General features: G+C 36.9%; 1 protein-coding gene across 4 annotated transcripts in view; it reads left to right on the forward strand.

Moving 5' to 3' along the window:
* LOC124871734 (MAGUK p55 subfamily member 4-like) overlaps positions 1–8,758 on the forward strand; it is a 51,827-nt gene extending 43,069 nt beyond the window's left edge. For all 4 annotated transcript variants that reach the window (XM_047371245.1, XM_047371243.1, XM_047371242.1 and 1 more), the window contains exons 13-21: positions 1,672–1,713; positions 1,801–1,830; positions 2,248–2,286; positions 2,604–2,771; positions 6,449–6,529; positions 7,019–7,112; positions 7,203–7,311; positions 8,082–8,216; positions 8,379–8,758. In XM_047371245.1, coding sequence (XP_047227201.1) covers positions 1,672–1,713; positions 1,801–1,830; positions 2,248–2,286; positions 2,604–2,771; positions 6,449–6,529; positions 7,019–7,112; positions 7,203–7,311; positions 8,082–8,216; positions 8,379–8,564 — 884 coding nt within the window. In that variant the 3' untranslated portion in view covers positions 8,565–8,758. The remainder of the gene's footprint in view (positions 1–1,671; positions 1,714–1,800; positions 1,831–2,247; positions 2,287–2,603; positions 2,772–6,448; positions 6,530–7,018; positions 7,113–7,202; positions 7,312–8,081; positions 8,217–8,378) is intronic.
* Positions 8,759–20,593: the final 11,835 nt, after the last annotated feature.

A 20,593-nucleotide genomic window follows, 5' to 3' on the forward strand; every position in this document is an offset into this window, starting at 1 on the left:
TTGAAGAATGCCTCCTTTTGAGAAATGAAAAACTGAACCATCAGGGTACTCATACAATGCCAGATTTGTCATGATTTGTTTTGTGTCATTAAATAATTTAAAAATAATCGACATTGTGTATTAGTTGAAACTGAAAAATTTATTTTTGCCTAGACTAAGAAAAACTAATTTAACTGGATATTTATATGTTGTGTAAAAAGAACTAACAGAACTGGTGAAACAGAGTCGGGTTTGTAGGCCACCTTGCTCATCCATGATGGCTGCTCCAAAACTCTGAGTATGCTTTCCTTAGTATGCAACTTTGTAATTCATTTGCTGGTACGGTTTGGGTCATTGTCAACTGGGAAGTCCCATTTGTGCTTGAATCTCCTAGCTGATGTCTTCAGATGCTCTTTTGATATTTCCAAATAATGTTCTTTCCTCTTGATGCTTTCTGTTTATCTATTTTCATTCTTTCTTTTATCAAAAGACCCTCACAACATCAGGGTGCCACCTCTGCACTTAATAATTGGGTTCTCAGACTTGCAAACTTACCCCTTTTTCCTCCAAATGTAAAAATGGTTACTATGACCAAACAGTTAAATTTTACTTTCATTAGACCACAGAACATGTTTTTGAAAGTTTTTTGGGTTTTTTTATCTCTTAGAATAAACTATAATCCCACTTTTTATATTGCTTTAGCAGTGATGGGTTCTTTTTCTCTGAGTGGCCTTTTGGCTATGACTACACAGGACATTCTTTGCTGTGGATAACAACATTCTCTTGACAGCTACAGCTACTATCTTCACAGGATTTTTTGCATTTGTTCTATGGTTCATGCATGTGTTTCACACCAGAATACACATATGCGTGCAGGTCTACTTCCTGATTGGTATAATTGCTGGACATTTCCATGCTGTTTATACTTGCATATAGTTGCTTGAGCCTGGGACCTTCAGCAGTGTGGAAATTGTACTGTGGGATAAACCAGATCTGAGGACCTTCATAATTCGCCTCCGGATATCTTGTGATGATGTCAGACAGGCAAGCAGATTGTTTGAGGTGTTGCCTAAAAATACATCCGCAGGCATGTCTCCATTTAACTCAAATGTTGTGAATTAATTACTCAGAAGCTTACAAATGACATAAAAATCTGGGCTTTCCCAAACGTTTATAAACACTGGAATCTTGGTGTATGTAAACTTATGACTTAAAAAAAAAAAGAGTAAAACAATTCTCTCACTCGTTATTCTGGCATTTAGTAAAAAATATGTTGCTGCATTTAATGGATGTAAAAAATGAAAAGTTTACACTGATTTAATGTAGAACAGGCAATACTAACATCTTTTTCCACAGAGTATGTAAATATCTGGTTTCAACTGTAGATGTCACATTAGATCTATGTATATAAAAGCGTGGATGAAGTATGTTCTGGTATTTATTTAACATAATGTTAATTTCGTTTAAACATCTGCTCAAAAATCTAATTAACCTCAATAATAAACATGTTGGTCTATTAAACCTGCTTGATCTGTGTATGACATTGCCTAAAGTAACCACATTCTGGGGATCTCCTGTCATTGTTTCAAGCGCTTTTTGCTTTCTTAATACAGTCACCAATGTGCTGTGTCGCCTTATTAAAACACAGCTTTGAGGAAACAAAGTTTAACTGTTATTTTTTCTGGCTTTTAGAGAAGGATCTAACTCATACTGATGGCAAAAGGATCTTAACAGGTAATGGCACCAGTTTGAATATATGAGACAGTTCGATTGATTGACGTTTGCCTCTTATTAAAGAAATGCTGTTTCTCTTCTCCACAGATATGGAAAATAATAAAGACATAAACTTTGGTGGGTAAGTTTGTCCAGACCAGTAGTTCCCCTGGTTACGATATTAAAATAGTATTTAGATAAATCCTTAGTAACAAGGATTTTCTCTTTTTTGACTCTGTTAAGTCTGTAGAGTTTCTTTATGTTTGTTACAAATGAACTAATAGAGAAGTCTGTGATGACTGAATAAACTAAATAAGAGGCCAAGTTGTTCAAAATAGTATTTGGACTGAATAGTGAACCAGGCATCAACCTTTAAGTTTGGGATTTTATTTATTTAAGATAGAAAAAAAAGATAGTCAAGAGTTTGGTTTCAGCTAACATTTAAAGCATAACCCTGTATCAGATCTATCTTTCTTTTGAATATTCAGTTTTCCTTTTTGAAAAAAAATAATTTCTGGCATGAGAGTAAAGACTTTACATGTTTCTTTTCTTCAGGTGAGGCAGACTCAGATGTTATTGAAGGAATATACCTGGGTAAGTCACCCACTCCCTGGATCTGCAGCAAGATACACTTTTTAGTTAGATGTTGTCCTGTAATATCAACTAATCCAGGCTGTTTATTTGATAAATCAAAGCTTTTTGTCCTTGTAAGTTTCTCAAAAAATAAAATACAATCTAGCATTTACCTCCAAAATGTTAAACGTCTTCTGTCAAACTCACCACATCTTTTTCCTGTAAACGTGGTGAAGCTTGAGAACAAATTGTATTCATAGCATTAAAATGAATGTATTCTTTGAACATGGATGTTGCTATTTTTAGTTGAAAGCATAAGTTTTTTTGGCCCTCATCAGCTGGCTTCCGTCGAAGTTTTCGTCTGTGGCGAAGGACGTCCTTTAAAAGGAGGCGGCAGTCCTGCACCTCCTACTCGCCCAGCAGCAATGCTGTGTCCACCCCTTACGAGGAGGTGGCGTTGTACCAGCGCCTTCCGCAGGAGAGCCACCGCCTCATCATCCTAATTGGTGAGGGAAGACTCTGAGATAACTGAAGATTGAAAATCACTTACAGCAGTTAAGCTTAACTTTATTTAGGTGTTAAAGCACAGCAAACTATTTTCTCAGGGAATTATAAGGTAGAAAAATTAAAAAATCAAATCTTTGCAAGTGTTTAGAATTGCATAACATGCTTTTCAGAGTATGCACTACTGTGCTGCAAATATAATATTGTATAATAATGTTAACTTGCTTCTCCATATCGCTCATCATAATCCACATAAATTCATTCTATTGTAAGCATGCATGGACACAGGCCTGGGTCAATTCATTCAGTCCCCATTTCATACACATGCATTGTGTCCCTTTCTACTTCTATTTCTTACCCACAAACAAACCATTTTATTTCGGTGTACAGTAACATATCAGTTATCAGTTTATTTTACCGAATAGAGAAATAAACTGATGTTACTTTTTACTTTTTGGTTGGATTCAAATGTTTCAGGTCATCCAACAAATTTTTATATCAGACAAAAAAAGCATGTAGCTGTTTTTAAATTATGATTTTTATTTATTGAAGTAAAAAAGATTTTCAAGACATTTTCTTTTGTGTGTAAAAACACAATTCTCTTATTAAATTATCAGCTGTCCATATTTTGTAGACCTCAGTTCAATGTCATTGACATCCATCATTCTGAAAATGGTTACAAAGCCATATCTAATTCTTTGGGACTCACTGAAATCACTGAACAGTCATGAACTTTCCAAGAGGTGGTTGGGCAACCAAAAATGCTCCAAGAGCACTTTGATGACTTAACCAGCGGATCCCAAAAGAAACCAGGACAACATCTAAAGCACTACAACCTTGTTTGCTTCAGTTAGGGTCAGTGTTCATGACTCATCAATAAGAAAGAGACTGGGCAAAGAATTGGACCTATGGGAAGGTTCTAGGGCCAAAACCACTGCTGACCAAAAAAAAAAACCTTTTAAATCTTGATCGCCAGGACTTCTGGGAAAACATTCTGTGGACTGTCAAAACAAAAGTGGAACTTTCTGTAAGATGTGTTCCCGGTTACATCTGGTGAAAAACTAAGACATCATTTTAGGGAAAAAAAAAACATAAAAGCAGCCTGATGATAGTTGTTGGATTAAAGCATGGCACATCAACTTATTGTATTTACTCTGGCCATCTTTGTTTGATAGAAACATTTGTTTGAAGAAGCGAAACATTTCACTGTGACAAAAGTGTAAAAAAAATAAGAAATCTGTAAGGGGCAAATATTTTTTTATTGCACTTAAAAAAATTATGAAAATGCTAAAATGTTATGTAAAATTTAATTTGATTGCCATTAATATATCATGTTTTGAAGACTTTATATTTGACCCTATTTCCATTGATTGTAATTAAGCCTAAACCTGATGCATTATGACTCTAAATCCAATCAGCTACTGTATAAGCAACCTCCAGCTGCTAGTTGTTATTTACTGGAGTCACATAACTACCTTTCTCTCTTGTAGACCATGAGTAGATAACAGAAAATTATGTTTTCATTGCAATAACAAACCAAATCCAAAGTGAAAAGTACTGATGCATGGCTGGCACCAAGTATCACTTGTTGTATATTTCCTACCAGGGAAATCAGCTATGAAAAGTGCAGCTATGCAAAAGTACACTGCTCAAAAAAATAAAGGGAACACTCAAATAACACATCCTAGATCTGAATGAATTAAATATTCTCATTGAATACGTTGTTCTGTACAAAGTTGAATGTACTGACAACAAAATCACACAAAAATCATCAATGGAAATCAAATTTTTTAACCAATGGAGGCCTGGATTTGGAGTCACACACAAAATTAAAGTGGAAAATCACACTACAGGCTGATCCAACTTTGATGTAATGTCCTTAAAACAAGTCAAAATGAGGCTCAGTATTGTGTGTGACCTCCACGTGCCTGTATGACCTCCCTACAACACCTGGGCATGCTCCTGATGAGACGGTGGATGATCTCCTGAGGGATCTCCTCCCAGACCTGGACTAAAGCATCACCAACTCCTGGACAGTCTGTGGTGCAACGTGACGTTGGTGGATGGAGCGAGACATGATGTCCCAGATGTGCTCAATCGGATTCAGGTCTGGGGAACAGGCGGGCCAGTCCATAGCTTCAATGTCTTCATCTTGCAGGAACTGCTGACACCCTCCAGCCACAAGAGGTCTAGCATTGTCCTCCATTAGGAGGAACCCAGGACCAACCGCACCAGCATATGGTCTCACAAGGGGTCTGAGGATCTCATCTCGGTACCTAATGGCAGTCAGGCTACCTCTGGTGAGCACATGGAGGGCTGTGCGGCCCTCCAAAGAAATGCCACCCCACACCATTACTGACCCACTGCCAAACCGGTCATGCTGAAGGATGTTGCAGGCAGCAGATCGCTCTCCATGGTGTCTCCAGACTCTGTCACGTCTGTCACATGTGCTCAGTATGAACCTGCTTTCATCTGTGAAGAGCACAGGGCAACAGTGGCAAATTTGCCAATCCTGGTGTTCTCTGCCAAATGCCAAGCGTCCTGCACGGTGTTGTGAGCACAACCCCCATTTGTGGACGTCGGGCCATCATACCATCTCCATGGAGTCGGTTTCTAACCGTTTGTGCAGACACATGCACATTTGTGGCCGGCTGGAGGTCATTTTGCAGGGCTCTGGCAGTGCTCCTCCTGTTCCTGCTTGCACAAAGGTGGAGGTAGTGGTCCTGCTGCTGGGTTGTTGCCCTCCTACTGGCCTGTCTCCTGGTAGCGCCTCCAGTCTCTGGACACTACGCTGACAGACACAGCAAACCTTCTTGCCACAGCTAGCATTGATGTGCCATCCTGGATGAACTGCACTACCTGAGCCAATTGTGTGGGTTGTAGAGTCCGTCTCATGCTACCATGAGTGTGAAAGCACCACCAACATTCAAAAGTGACCAAAACATCAGCCAGAAAGCATAGGTACTGAGAAGTGGTCTGTGGTCCCCACCTGCAGAACCACTCCTTTATTGAGTGTCTTGCTAATCGCCAAAGATTTCCCCCTGTTGTCTTTTCCATTTGCACAACAGGATGTGAAATTGATCGTCAATCAGTGTTTCTTCCTAAGTGGACAGTTTGATTTAACAGAAGTTTGATTTACTTGGAGTTATATTGTGTTTAAGAGTTTAAGTGTTCCCTTTATTTTTTGAGCAGTGTATTATATCACTTTATTTGTCCAATTAGAGAAACACTACATGAGGAGAGTGAGATAGTTTTGTAAAATGAATGAAATAACCATTAATGTCCACCTCAAAACTTTAAACTAGGACATTTGCAGACATTTCTCATTACTAAAATTAAATAAAGAAAACAACTCACCTCATCCAGGCAGAAAACTGTATGAACTTCTTCTGGTGTTTATTGGTGGTTGTCAAAATAACTGAAGGTGTGCATTACTGCCACCAACTGGTATGGATATTGGTTCATTGTGGATTAGTATCCAAATTGTATGTCTATATTTACTGTATAATCAAATTCTATTAAATAATTTTGTCTTTTTTAAATTATATAATAATTTGTGAAATTGATTGTCAATCAGTGTTGCTTCCTAAGTGGACGGTTTGATTTCACAAGTTTGATTTACTTGGAGATATATTGTGTTGTTTAAGTGTTCCCTTTATTTTCATGTCCTCCTAAACAGGTGCTTCAGGAGTTGGAGTCAATGAGCTAAGGAAGAGACTCATCCAACTGAATCCTTCAACCTTCCAGGGACCCGTACCTCGTATGTGCTCTTCACTCTTTTATGACTTTAGTTTAGCAGCTCTTTTCCGTTTTTATAAAGATAACAGAAATTCATGGAAAATAGCATAAAAACAGAACATAAATGTGCTCTTATTTTACCAGAAATATATGTATTTAGTTATATAATATTCATATTTCTACCTTGATAATTTCTGTGTCTGTTTTTGAGACTTTGGACATCTACATTAAAGAATAGGAACAGAACAAATTGTCTGATGTTTTTTAACTGAACTTTTAAACTGAACTGAATGATGATTTATTAATCCCCAAAGGGTGCTAATAATGTGTGGTATACAATAAATTGTATATTATAAAAGGTGGAAATATAAATAAGAAAAAAACACTATATTCACAGCTATTTAAGGACTAAAGCAGAAAACCTAGCTAAAACATGAAAAATAAGATGGCAAAGAGGTTTTTTTTTTATATTCATACCATGAATAAATTATGACACACTGTGTTCTTGTAGACACAACTCGTCAAATAAAAGAAGGGGAACAGGTGGGTAGAGAGTACCACTTTGTTACCAAAGAGCTGTTTGAGTACATGGTCTGCAACCACAGGTAGGAATCTCTACTTTAGGAAAGCTGCTTATCATATTTTTCCAACCTTATGAACTGTTTGTTATAAACTGCATATATTTCTGTGTTCAGATTTGTAGAGTATGGGGAGAGTAAGGGCCAACTGTATGGAACCAGCATTGATGCTATTGACGAGGTGCTAAAACAAGGCCGGATGTGCATCATCGACATTGAACCACCTGTAGGTTCATCAAAGAATCCAACCTGTCCAAGAGTTTTGCCTTTTAGCCGTAATGGAGTCAATGTTGTTTATTTACACCTCCTAATGTTTCTATTATGTTGGGCTCCAGGTCAGTCACCCTATAAACATTCAAACTCCATTTAAAATCTACGTATTTCCATTTTATCCTTTTCATAATTCCATTTTATACTCTTGTACTTAAACCACTGCATATCATTTTTAAGTATTTTCATGACTCAAGGAGGCAGGCTATAAATGCTCAAAAGTCATATCTTTTACTTTATATGTAATTTTTTCTGTTTAAAATATGATTTACATTGGCCCTGATCCTTGTTTGGGCCAGCTGTCTTATGAAATATATTACAAATATATGAATGAAACGCAACATCCATCACGGTAGAGAGAGAGAGAGAGGAACATACAGAATAAGCAGAAGTTAGAGTGAATAGTGCTGTATAAATAGAGAATCTGAAATAGAACAGTAATCTAAAGAACAAACAGTAGTAAAACAGTCTTAAAGCAGCTCAAATTACAACAGTATGTACCTGTCCCCCTTTACGGGTTGAATAGGTATAAACATATGCAGCACTATTATAGACAATGTGAATTTACATATTATAAACAGTAAGTACACATGTAAAGTGCAGTGGATGATAATTACCTGTTACAGAGGGGAGATTTGTTTTACAGTGAGATGGCAAATGGGATGAAGGATTTCCTGTAGTGTTCTTTGCTGAATAAGCTTTCATGTTTATCTCTTTGATTCTCAGAGCATTCATTTGTTACGGTTAAGAAACCTGAAGCCATATGTGATTTTCATCAAAGCCCCGAGCCCAGAAAGTCTGAGACAAACTCGAAGGAACTCCAGAATCATCACCAGTTACGCCATCAACAGGGCATTCACAGTAAGAGCACTCATGATCTCGTTGTATTTCATTTCTATAATGATTTAAACTGGCAGCTTAAATAATGTTGCAGCAACCCAATCAATAAATCACCAGTGCTGAATTCCATGGACAGAGTCAAAGCAGGAACATAATCAAAGATCTACTTTTCTTGTCACTCAGGAGGAAGACTTTTTAGAGCTTGAGGAGACTTCCCATCTTTTCGAGGCCAAATACAAGCAGTATTTTGACAGCGTTGTGGTGAATGATGACTTGCAGGATGCCTGCATGCAGCTGTGCTCCGTCATCCAGCAGGCGCAAAACGAGCCTCAGTGGATTCCTGTCAGCTGGCTGCATGCAGAGGACTAGCACAGGAGAGGATGGGGAGGAAGGCAGAGATGTGCTACTGAATTATCTAAAGAGAAGAAAAGTGAAAATGATGAGGATGTAGCGAATGGTTAGGGATGTCTCACTTAAGCTTGCCATCGATGTATGGGTAGAATCAGTATGTGGTACATTTTTATCAGTCTCATTAAATAAAAGATGTTTTTATCAGTCTTAAATCTATCAGCATCTTTCTGTCTTATGCTGCAAGGGAAAGAGCTTTAGAAACTTTCAGAGATGCAGAATAAGAGCTAAGATAAGGAAGATAAAAAGATTAATGCAGGAAAATTACTGATTACTGTCTAAAACAGTGATGTCCAAACGTTTAGCCACATGCTCCAAAAGGTGAAAAGTACCACAAAAATAACATACCTCGCCCCTCAGATATGCCAGTTATTAAAGACTTCCAAGGATTCACCACTTTTCTGTCACACACTTGAACCTATCAAATAAACACACCTATTTGTTCACACATACGCACATGTACTTACGCACTCACACACATACTTTCCAAATAAACCAACTATACTTTCATTCATATGCATTAATCACTGAGTGCAAACTTGCTTTGATAAAAGCCATTTCTTTGTCAAATGTGCAAACACTGAGAAACTTGTACATGATATAATCTCATTTGGTAAGGTATTCCATTGACTCACAGCAACAACAGAGAAGACAGATTTAGCAAAAGAGGTCTTAGATTTTGGAATGCTGCACTCTCCTCTAGAGGTCGCCCTTGTTACTCTAGTTTTTTCAGTGTGACAAACCTTAGAGGAGGAGCAGCAATACAATGAAGAATTTTAAAAAGTAAGCAAATGTTTGCATGCATAATAAGGTTATTCAAATTTAAGAAATTGTATTTGGAAATAATATGACAGTGGTGATATTGTCTAGATTTCTTGTCGTGAATTTTTATTGTGCTTTTGAAGGTTGATTCAAGAGGGTTTAAGGCTGTTTTGCATGCCTGCGACTAGCTAGTCACGCAATACAGAATACGGGAAAAAATCATGGATATTAATTACATATGTGAAAAACAAACATAAAATTTGCCAGAGTAATTTTTAAAGAGTTGCAAATTTTTTTAAAATGATTTGTAAAGGTCATGGTTAAGTCGTACTCCATATATATCAAATAGTCAGTCAGTCATTTTCTACCACTTATTCCATAGTGGGTCGCGGGGGAGCTGGTGCCTATCTCCAACAGTCTATGGGCGAGAGGCGGGGTACACCCTGGACAGGTCGCCAGTCCATCGCAGGGCAACACACAAACAACCATGCACACACTCATTCATACACCTAAGGGCAATTTAGAGTGACCAATTAACCTAACAGGCATGTCTTTGGACTGTGGGAGGAAGCCAGAGTACCTGGTGAGAACCCACGCATGCACAGGGAGAACATGCAAACTCCATGCAGAAAGACCCCTGGCTGGGAATCGAACCCAGGACCTTCTTGCTGCAAGGCAACAGTGCTACCAACTGCACCACCGTGCAGCCCCATATATAATCAGTTGTTAATCTGGTTTTGATCAACTTTTTTAGTGAAGCATCTTTTCTTCATTAATTCCCAGAATTCAGCATTAAACCACAGTAAACTCTGTTTTTTAAGTTTTATTTTTTTGGTCGTAAACTTTAATAAATATTTCTTAAAACTGATAAAAACTGCTTTATATCATTTTCCAATTACTAATCATTCTTTGAGATGAATTATATATATTGGTTCTTTTTATGGTTTATTTTGGTCCCTATATTTGGTTTTATTTACTTTTTTGCAATTAGTTTAAAGTTATGGTCAGATAATCCTGTTTCTAAATTTTTTTTTTCCTATTCTTTCCAGCTGGTTTGTAAAGACTAGGTCTATGAGTGTTTGAGTAGTTTTTGTTATACTAGTTGGTTTATTTATTATTCATTCATTTTCTATACCGCTTCTTCCATAGTGGGTCACGGGGGAACTGGTGCCTATCTCTAGCGGTCTATAGGCGAGAGGCAGGGTACACCCTGGACAGGTCACCAATCCATCGCAGGGCAACACAGAGACATACAGGACAAACAACCATGCACACACTCATTCACGCCTAAGGGCAATTTAGAGAGACCAATTTACCTAACAGTCATGTTTTTGGACTGTGGGAGGAAGCCAGAGTACCCCGTGAGAACCCACCCATGCACAGGAAGAAACTCCATGCAGAAAGACCACCAGCACGGAGTCGAATCCAGGACCCAGTGTAAAGTTATGGTCAGATAATCCTGTTACTAAATTATGTTTTCCCTATTCTTTCCGGCTCGTTTGTAAAGACTAGGTCTATGAGTGTTTTTGTTATGCTTGTTGATTTATTTATTATTTGTCTCATTTGTAGTAATTTCATAATTTCTTTGAGATTCTTCTTGAGCATTTTATCAAGCCAATTTATGTTAAAATAGCCCATAAGTTGTCACGGCTGGTATGGTGGAGGACCCCAGAATGCAGACAAGCAGGAAGCAACGTGGCATGGTGAGTTGAAAAAAGATTTAATAACCAAAAAGAAACTTGCAGGCAGACAGGTAGTTGCAGATGCAGGCATGGACAAACTTGGGCTAAAACAGGTTTGGCGTAAACGGATGAACTGTGATGTTTCCGCGAGGAATGAACAGAACAGATGTGTGTGTATATATGGAGCAAGAACCAGGTGAAATGAGGAGACTGAATATTAGGTGCAGGTGAACTGAATGAAGATGATTGAAAACAGACAGGAGAGAACAAAACGTGGCTGGAGCAGAAAAGAGACTCTTGAATACAAACTAATAGAAACATAACTAGAAAAACTAAACTAAAGCATAACCAGATCCAAAAACCTAACTTGACAAAACATGAACTAGAAGGCAAAAACTAAAGCATGACCAGGAAAATAATAAACAGAAGCATGATTCAAAACCTATCAAGAATAAAAAGAAGAAGAACCCAAAATCACCCACAAATCATAACATAAGTAAGATCTCTTTTTTTTCAGACATTTTAAAATATTTAAAATGTATGTAATATATAAGGGTGTGAAATAAAGTTTGTAGGCAACAAAATGACCACTGGAGATTGGCTACAGCCAACCCAGGATGGATGGATATTTCTCTTTTTTTAAAGGATCTGCAATAACTCATCTAGTTCAAAATCTAAAATACTGATCAAGCCTAAACTGGGTAATGCAACAGGTTGAAATGTATTAAGCTGTTATTCTATTTGTAAAATCAGTTAAAACAAATTTTTTGTATTAGGAGCCCCTTACATTGAGACAAGCAAGAAAACTAGTAAAGAAGGGCCCAATCTGGAGTAGATTATTACAGACTGATCACATATTCCTGAAAACACCATTATGATTTGTTAATCAGCTATTCTCTTTATAAGAAGGAAAGAAATGAACACTAGTGGCAGATGGAGGCCCTCTGTCACTTCATTTGATTCAATTCAGTTTCAATTCAGTTTATTTATATAGCGCCAATTCACAACACGTCTCAAGGCACTTCACTAAAGTCAGGTTCATACATTCCAATTAATCCTAATCATTGAACAGTGCAGTCAGATTCAGTTATTTATTCAATGTATTTGATGTTAAATAAGAACCCAAAGGAGACATTCCAGAAGAGTCCAAAGCAACATAATCCAAACGGGGATAGAGGAGTACATGAGCTGGAAAGGAAAACAAGGGGAAAAGATACTTCTAAGCAACACAGGGAAATCCAAATAAGGAAAATGTAAAGAGAAAATTGTACAAATTTGATAAATGCAGAAAGTGTAAAAATCTGAGGTAAAAGTAGGGAATTAAAAGGAAAACCTACAATGAAACACTGTGAGATAAAAACACCACATGAGGCTTTGATTGTTTCTAAGTCTCCAGTGTTCTTTCTGGCTGCCCCCCTGATAGGTGAAAAAACCGTCATGCACACAGGATGTGGAGCAGCTTGTGACATCCCATGTGTGGGAGGAGGAATTTATTCATTTAGCTACGCAGATAAGGTGTGAAGAATTCCTAACAAGAGCCCTGTTGTTATCCTGAGACCTGCCCTGACATTTCTTCTTCAAACTAATTTTAGATTACACACATTCTTTTTAAGTTATTACATTAAGTTAGAGGGGCAGTTTCAGTACACTTTACCTTAAGTTTGTTTAAACCTGTAATTTACTGGAATAAACGCAACAGCACATAATATGTCTCAAAGGTCAGCAGACATGTATGACCTGACCAAGAGACTCACAGAGAGTCTGAAGGTTGAAGTGGCCACAACCTATTTCTCTTAAACCTAACTAATGCCACTTTGTCTCATAGTGCAACCAATTGCTTTCAGAAGTCCCCTGATTGGTTAATATACACCACCTGTGTGACATTTCATCTCAGTATAAATTCAGCTATTCTGCAAAGGCCTCAGAGGTTTGTTAGAGAACCTTAGTGAAGAATCAGCATCATGAAGACTGAGAAATACAACAGACCGGTCAGGGAGAACGTTGTGGAGAAGTTGTAAACAGGATTAGGTTATAAAAACACAATCTCAATCTGTGAACATATCACAGAGCACTCTTCAACCCTTTCATCTAAAACCGGTATGGCACAATTCCATGGTTGGCCCATGCTAACTTGGAGGAGAGGTCCACATCTCAGGTGGGAGAACCTGATGACAGGACAAATATTAGTTCTACACACCACAAGTCAGGTCTTTACAGAAGCAGAGAAAGAAGAAACTCATTGTTAGAGAACTATAAGAAATCCTGATTTCAAGTTTGCCACCATTCTTGTAGTGGACACAGCAAACGTGGAAAAAGGTGAAAAATGTTACTGCACATCGCCACATCCCCACAAACACACCATATTCACTATGAAAGATGAAGGTGGTAGCATCATACTTTGTAGCTGCAAATTACTTAAGATTGTGGTGGATGTTCATCCTCCAGCAGGACTAACCTAAAAATGCAGCCAGAGCAACAACTGAATGGTTTAGTTTAAAGCAAATGCATGTTTTGCAATGGGTTTAGTCAAAGTCAAGACATAAATTCAATTGAGAATCTGTGGTAAGACATAAATTACTGTTTACAGAAGCTCTGCATCCAATCTGACCAAGCTCAAGCTATTCTAAAAATAGAAGAATGAACAAAGAATTAATTTTAACTAAACAGAAAGGGTGAGAATACTGTTGCATGGCCCTGTATAGATGGCAGGGTATAAATTATTTTTTAATGCTTTTTGTGTCTGACCTGTAACAGTCATGCTGTAGCAGCAACAAGGAAAACGACATTAAACAAATTTAAACAGAATTGTTTTATCTGTCCTTGAGCAATAAACTACAACTAATTTGTACCATAAAATCAGAAAATACCCCATGGTGATAACACCATCTCAGAATGTCACACTTTGTCATGACTTCTATTGTTGACTCATGATTTCTCTGGTACATTGTTACAAAAGTTACAAGAGAACAAAAGACTTCAGCATGTTCAATGAATGAGTCTGTTTTATTCTTATTGATTTGTACACATCATTATGAAACTTAAAATGAATAAGGAAATGCATACCTGTTATTGACAGCAACAGTATTAACACACTGAATTTATTTTATAGCTGTCCTCGTCTTTTAAGGCATAGATGGGAGGCTAATTCATTTTAATTGCTTAATCTTAAAGCTATGGATTTCAGCACAATTAACTCAGTCATGATGCTATTTAGTGTCAGACTCTGCTCAAGCCTCTAATGTCTTTACAATCCTAAGAGAGAAAACTAATTACATTACAGTTACATTTTTATATCTCTTGGAAGGAAACCGGTACGTTCTTAAACATCTGCTACACGTAATAACAGTGGGACACAAGTTCACCCTGACTACGTTCTGTGTCTGCTCCATCATCCAACCATCAAACTGTGCCCTGCATACAAACTGGATCTGTTTTTGTGTTTAGGATCCGTTCACGCATCTGACAACAGCTCCGTCACCTGTAAATTTCACCCCAATTACAATTCACGCATTCGTGCTCTGTCATTTGTCTAAAATAGTCTCGACCTGATTTCTGATGGACGATGGAGGATGGCTCTCCATCATGCCACAGCGCCGGTGCACCAGTGTGAAAAACAGCACTGACTAGAATGACTTGTATTTGTGAGGGAGTGCAAAATGCTCTGATGATGGAGCCTATGTGAATGAGAGGTCATGACCACATGGTGACAACACAAACAGTCTTATTTTCCTAATCATTAACACACAAAGAATTCATAACTTCTTGCAACTATGGGAACAAAGCATGCTATAATTAGATCTAAAGTCATTTATTCTTATAGATCATCTGTACACCACTGTGCTGCTGTCGCCAACCTTGGGAACCACTGGTTTGATTAACGGTTAAAATGTATTAAATTTTTTAAAAGAAATCTGCAAATTGGTGCTACACATAGAGCAGAGGTAGATCCGGTGTCCCATATACAAAGGCTATTAGTCCTCAACACAACTGTCCATGGTTTGGTCCCTGACCTCGGGACCTTTGCTGTATGTCATCTCCCCCTCTGTTTGCCCATCTTCTGTCTGATTGCTGCATATAAAGGGCACTATGGCCACAAAAATAAAACAAAAACATATCTAGAAAATGCAGAATGTTACAGTACTTTGTATTTCTTTACTGTCCTTTAATTTAGACTTTGTCTCCTGAGTCCTGCTTTCTCTCTCATAATGTTTTGCTGACAGGTATCAGAACTGTGTGTAGCTGGAAAACAATGGCAATATTCAGATAAGTAATGTTAAATATTTTAAATTCTCAGATATAATTAATTATACATTTTCTGGAGAATATTTCCATTATTTTGATTCTGTGTTGGTTCTCAACCCCAGATCAAGCCATAGCGAAACTGATGGTAGGTATTATCATATGACCTCATTTTTTACTGTAACTACGAACAGATGATAAAAACATACTTTTTAATAATTGGTTGTCAAAGCGGGTATTATACTTGCTACTACATCCCATATTTAGGGTTAGGGTTAGGGTTAGGGGGTTAGGTATACATTACTATTTCAGCCAAGACAAACCTTGGGTGATAAAGGTGAGAAATGACCCGCACCCTGCTATTAGGTGAAAATGTCGCAATGCAATTCGGATGTTTTTTTTTATTTTTCATTTACTGCTTTTTTTAATGCAAGAATGATAAAGTCTTTGGAGAGGCAGCTTTTCATCATAGCTTGTGGCAAAGTTAATATATTTGTAAAATATATTGTGCACTATATACTGTGTACTGTGTAATATATTTGTAAAATCTAGCTTTCAATGCTTTAAGAAATGAGAAGAGATTAACATATTTTGAAGTAGAAGTAGAATAATTATAATAACATGATATGATAATTATGATATAAAGCTGAATATGTGTAAAGTTAGTTATTTATGACTGCAATTTCATTTGTGTCCAAGCTGAGCTCCAGAGAGCCCTGGCTCAGTTCAACCACTTCTTCTTCAGCTGCATTGCAGAGTCACTGCAAGTGATGCCTTTCCTATTGGATTCATAATTTAAGGTTGTGACAACAACAACAAATCTTATGCAAAATATACCTATTTTTTTATTCAGTGTTATGTTTGCTTAATTATTTTTTTTGTTTTTGTACATGTCCGCTAATGAAAAAGACTGCAGGACTTTTCTGAAAAACTACAAGTGAGTTATATCCAAACTTTAAAGAAAATCAAAACAAAGACTGACCTATGTCCAAACAGTTTGAACAAAATAAATACATTTTAAAATATTAAAAATACGATGAATGTGAACCTGTATGTTGCGATTTTTACTTTAAAAAAAATTCTATTACTATATGCAAATGTCCAAAAAACAAAAACTTAAGAAAGGACACAAACTGCTTGTTCTTGTCATGATAAGTAAACAAAGGGGGATTTGGTAGGTAATCATGCACCACATGATTCAGAGACAGTTAATATGGTAAAGATAAGTCATATCCGTGAAGTAATCAATTTCGAGCCTCTTTGGTTTCACACACATGACGAACCCATATAAAGCTCAGGGAGCAGCGAGTAAGACCAACAAACCTTCATCAGTCTCAGTGCCTTACACCAAGAACTAACTGGCTAGTTTGTAACCATGAGGACTCTGCTGCTGGTCTCCGCTCTCATTGGGTCCCTGACTGCCATCCCTATTCCTTACCATGCTTTTTGCAGTTCTCTTTGGTAAGTACAAGCCACTAATTTCTGTGAGAGGATAATGTCAACACAGATTTATTGTAAGTCTTATATCACTTGTTTCCTGTTCTAGGCTCTTTGAAATGCCCTGTGCAAAAATCAGCACCACACTTGTTAAGCAAATCGAAGCCTTCAGCCCTATGATTGGCTGTGAGAAATGCCATTATCAGGTAAAAGCTTGTCAAAGTTGATGTTCTTGTTAACTTAAATTTTATCCATCCTTACCAAAAAAGATGTATTATCTCTTCCAGCTTGTGTCAGCCACACCTGTGGTCATCAAAGCCAATCACACTTCTCCAGATGGTCTCCAGGCTGAGAACATCACTTTTACTCTGAATCCCACCATCATGGCCAGCGGTTGCCGTGTGTCTGTAAGAAACTCCTCTTTGTTTTGTGTTCCTATTTGACTAACAACACCTTCATTAAGCTTTGCAACTCTTAAGGCGTTACTTAGAGTAGCCATCACAATCATACATTTTCCCTGCTGTTTTTCAACACCTTTAACATTTAGCTTTTAATTCCATGCATGACTCTATTGAAGACAATATTAATACAAATAATAATAATATACATTTATCTTTCTCTGAAAACTACTTCTTTGAAAGTGCCCACAGCTTCTGTGAACTTTTGAATAATGCTGCCATGTTCAACCTGTAGTACCTTTATCTTCCACTAGAGGGCAAATGACAAGACTCAATACAACAGTTTCTTTGAGAAAGGCACCTTGATAAACAGGAAAATTTACAAGAATATCAAAAATGATACATTTCACCTTAAAAAGTAGAGGTCTCAAACAAGTATAAAAATAAAGCGTTTGGCATCATGGAGGGAAGTTGGTAGGATTCGGACTTGGTGTTAAAGGATTTACACCATGTGGCTAAAATGTGTGCATATTAAACCTTTTAGAAAGCCCTTATTATTAGGTAGATCATCATGTAAATGCTTGAAAACCTAGTAATTGCTATATTATTTTACCAGGGCCAGTCCATTTCATTGAGCTTTACCAGCCTTCTTGATGATGGACTCAACTACTGCAACCTCTACAACCTGCTGTCAGGTAAGTGAACAACCTGAACCATTTATTTTTCCACCACCATCTTGTCTTGGCATCTTGACAGTAAGTGCTTGAACAAATCTGTTTGTGGCTTACTACTGACTATACCCCCGTGTCTCATCTAAATCCTATTAAAGGTAACAAATGGATGCATTAATGTAAAATGCTGTAATATATCTGTCATAAATGTCTTATTGTAGCAAGCGGCCTCACCTCAGCTCCAGGGTTCATAGAGATGACAAACGAATGGGCCTGCCTTGGATACGGACTCTCCACTTGCAAAATCTAAAAGCCAGTTTTTACATTTTTAAAAGAAGACCAGGATCCAGCTCTGCAAGCTTTAGTGTAATAAAAACATATACACATTTTCTAGATAAATTAGATTTAATGCAGCTACATTTAAAAATGACCACATAACTTCTTCATATTAGACTGTCAATATTAAGAATAAATCTTCATTACAAGGTCATTATGATACTGTTGCACCTGCAAAGCTACGTCTTGTGTAGTATGTTACTAGATATCAGTTCACACAGCTCCTGAATGTGGCTGTTTGAGTGCCTTTATTGAAATATTGTGTTAAAAGTTGCTGTGTCTTTTGTTGAACTTGTTTGAAATAAGTCTATTAAAATACTTCACACACAAACAACTAAATCTGAATGTAATGTTTCATTACGTTGTCACTGACTACATAAAGCTTCTGTATTTATGTAGAAATCAAGGGAACACTAGACTGGTTGAGATTGATTGATTTCCTTTTGTTAATGTCATTGATTAACCTCACACACCATGGTTACCTGTGGAGTACCACAATCTTCAGAACTTAGGCTTAATTTACAGAATACATGCTTCCACTTGGTAAAATTATCTGTATGGGATAAGTTTCCATTGTTAAGGTGATTCATAAATCCTGATTAATCCAACCAGTTAGATAGACAGCAGGCATATCTTAAAAACATAAAAACCTAGTTGACTTTGAATTATCTGCTTTTAAATTCTGACAAGATGGAAGTTACTGTCAGTGGACCAAAACCTCTGAAAAACAAACTGCTTAGACAGTCACTTATTCAGGATGGCATGAAATCAGCATCTGATGAAAAAAAGTAAGGAACCTTGGTGTTATTTTTACCAGCGATCCAGCGCATGTGAAAACCCGGCCTTTTACACTGTTGTTAAAACGTTCCGCATGTAGTCAGTTGCTCCCACCACAAGGGTAGTGCATTGCACCAGCTAATAAGAAAGAAGAATCCCATTCTCAAAGCATGCTGGACAGCTGAAGATGTTGACCTTCAAGTTTATAAGCTATGTTTTTGTGTGTTCAGTTTTATTATAGCTGTTTCAAGAATTGATTTTAGCTTTGTTACTTTTAAAGTATTTTTGATAAGTTCGACTGAGACTGAGTTTGTTTCAGATTGTATTACTATGTGCTTACCATGGTTTTTCATTGATTTTAGTGATCTGAATCTTAAACAAATGGTGGCTACATCAACTTGTGAAACCATCAAGGATAAGTCTGTTCTGTGTACATATGTATGCCACATATTTAGTCCTGCTGACCTGACATAAAACAATAATGAATTGAAAGAAGGAAAGACCGGTGAGCGCCCTGGTCTCTTTGAGGGTGGTGTCTGTGTGCAGGAACATAAGTTTCTCTTCATCTTTATTTCTAAGTGTGTTAATTGAGTGTATTATGTGTGTAGCTTGATTTTCAATACAGACACAATCATGAAAGATAAATGTCATAGCTGAACAGTTTGATTCCTATAATGGGGCAGAAGGTAATTTATTCTTTTTAAATAGAGTAGTACACCCAAACCTTCAGGCTGTGCAAAGGAAATCACCTTTATTATATACAAAGTCTTGCACAGTGTTTTGCAATGTTTGTAAATTTAGGACTTTTAGGTCACCACGTATCTCCTGTACTTGCTGTAGACTTGGTGTCCCTTGCTTTCAGAAGATAAGACAAGTAAATGTCAACATTTAAAATGTTGTTGTCCACATATATAGATACACGAGATTAGGTAAATGCTACTGCATTCAATTTTGGATATTTTCTAAATGGACAAACTAAGCCTGCAGAAAATGTTAAACTTTCCCCTAAAATATCATTATTCTATATTTAAGACTTAAAAGAGTTGTTCTGGATTAAATAGGAAATGCACTTTGTTCTGTTTTTTAGGATCTACTTTCCTCATAGGGAATATATCCTCTTTATTGTTGTTCTCAATAGAGGTCAAATAATAAAGTTTTGTCTTTACCGATACCATTATTTTAAATTTATTGTGGATGATTGCAGATATTTTAGTCTAATAATGTTTATTTTGTTTAGTCTAGGCCTATATGTTTTTTGGCATTCTTATTATGTTTGGTCTGTGATTAAAATCTTGCAATTTTTTTCACATGTTAGGTGAAGAAGCTGGTTGAAGTAGTAGCAACTTTTTTTTCTTTCTATAATTCTATTATTCTGGATATGGAGTCATTTAAGGTGGCAAAAAATTCATATTTCAGCTCCCATCTGTATGAGATTTATTTAAAAAAACGCTCAGCACCACAAAGATGTGCTTCTTAAATTGCAATTCCATACTGAATGTGACATTATATTAACGGTTTTGTTTTGGTATTGGGATATTTATATATATATATATATATAGATATAGATATATACAGTGGAATAACAAGCATTTGATACACTGCAGATTTTGCAGTATTTCCCACTTACTGCACCGTATTGAGGGGAAGATGGATGGGGCCATGTATCTGGAGATCTTAGCCAACAACCT

The sequence above is a fragment of the Girardinichthys multiradiatus genome, chromosome 7 (assembly GCF_021462225.1).
Source record: "Girardinichthys multiradiatus isolate DD_20200921_A chromosome 7, DD_fGirMul_XY1, whole genome shotgun sequence".
Taxonomy (NCBI): domain Eukaryota; kingdom Metazoa; phylum Chordata; class Actinopteri; order Cyprinodontiformes; family Goodeidae; genus Girardinichthys; species Girardinichthys multiradiatus.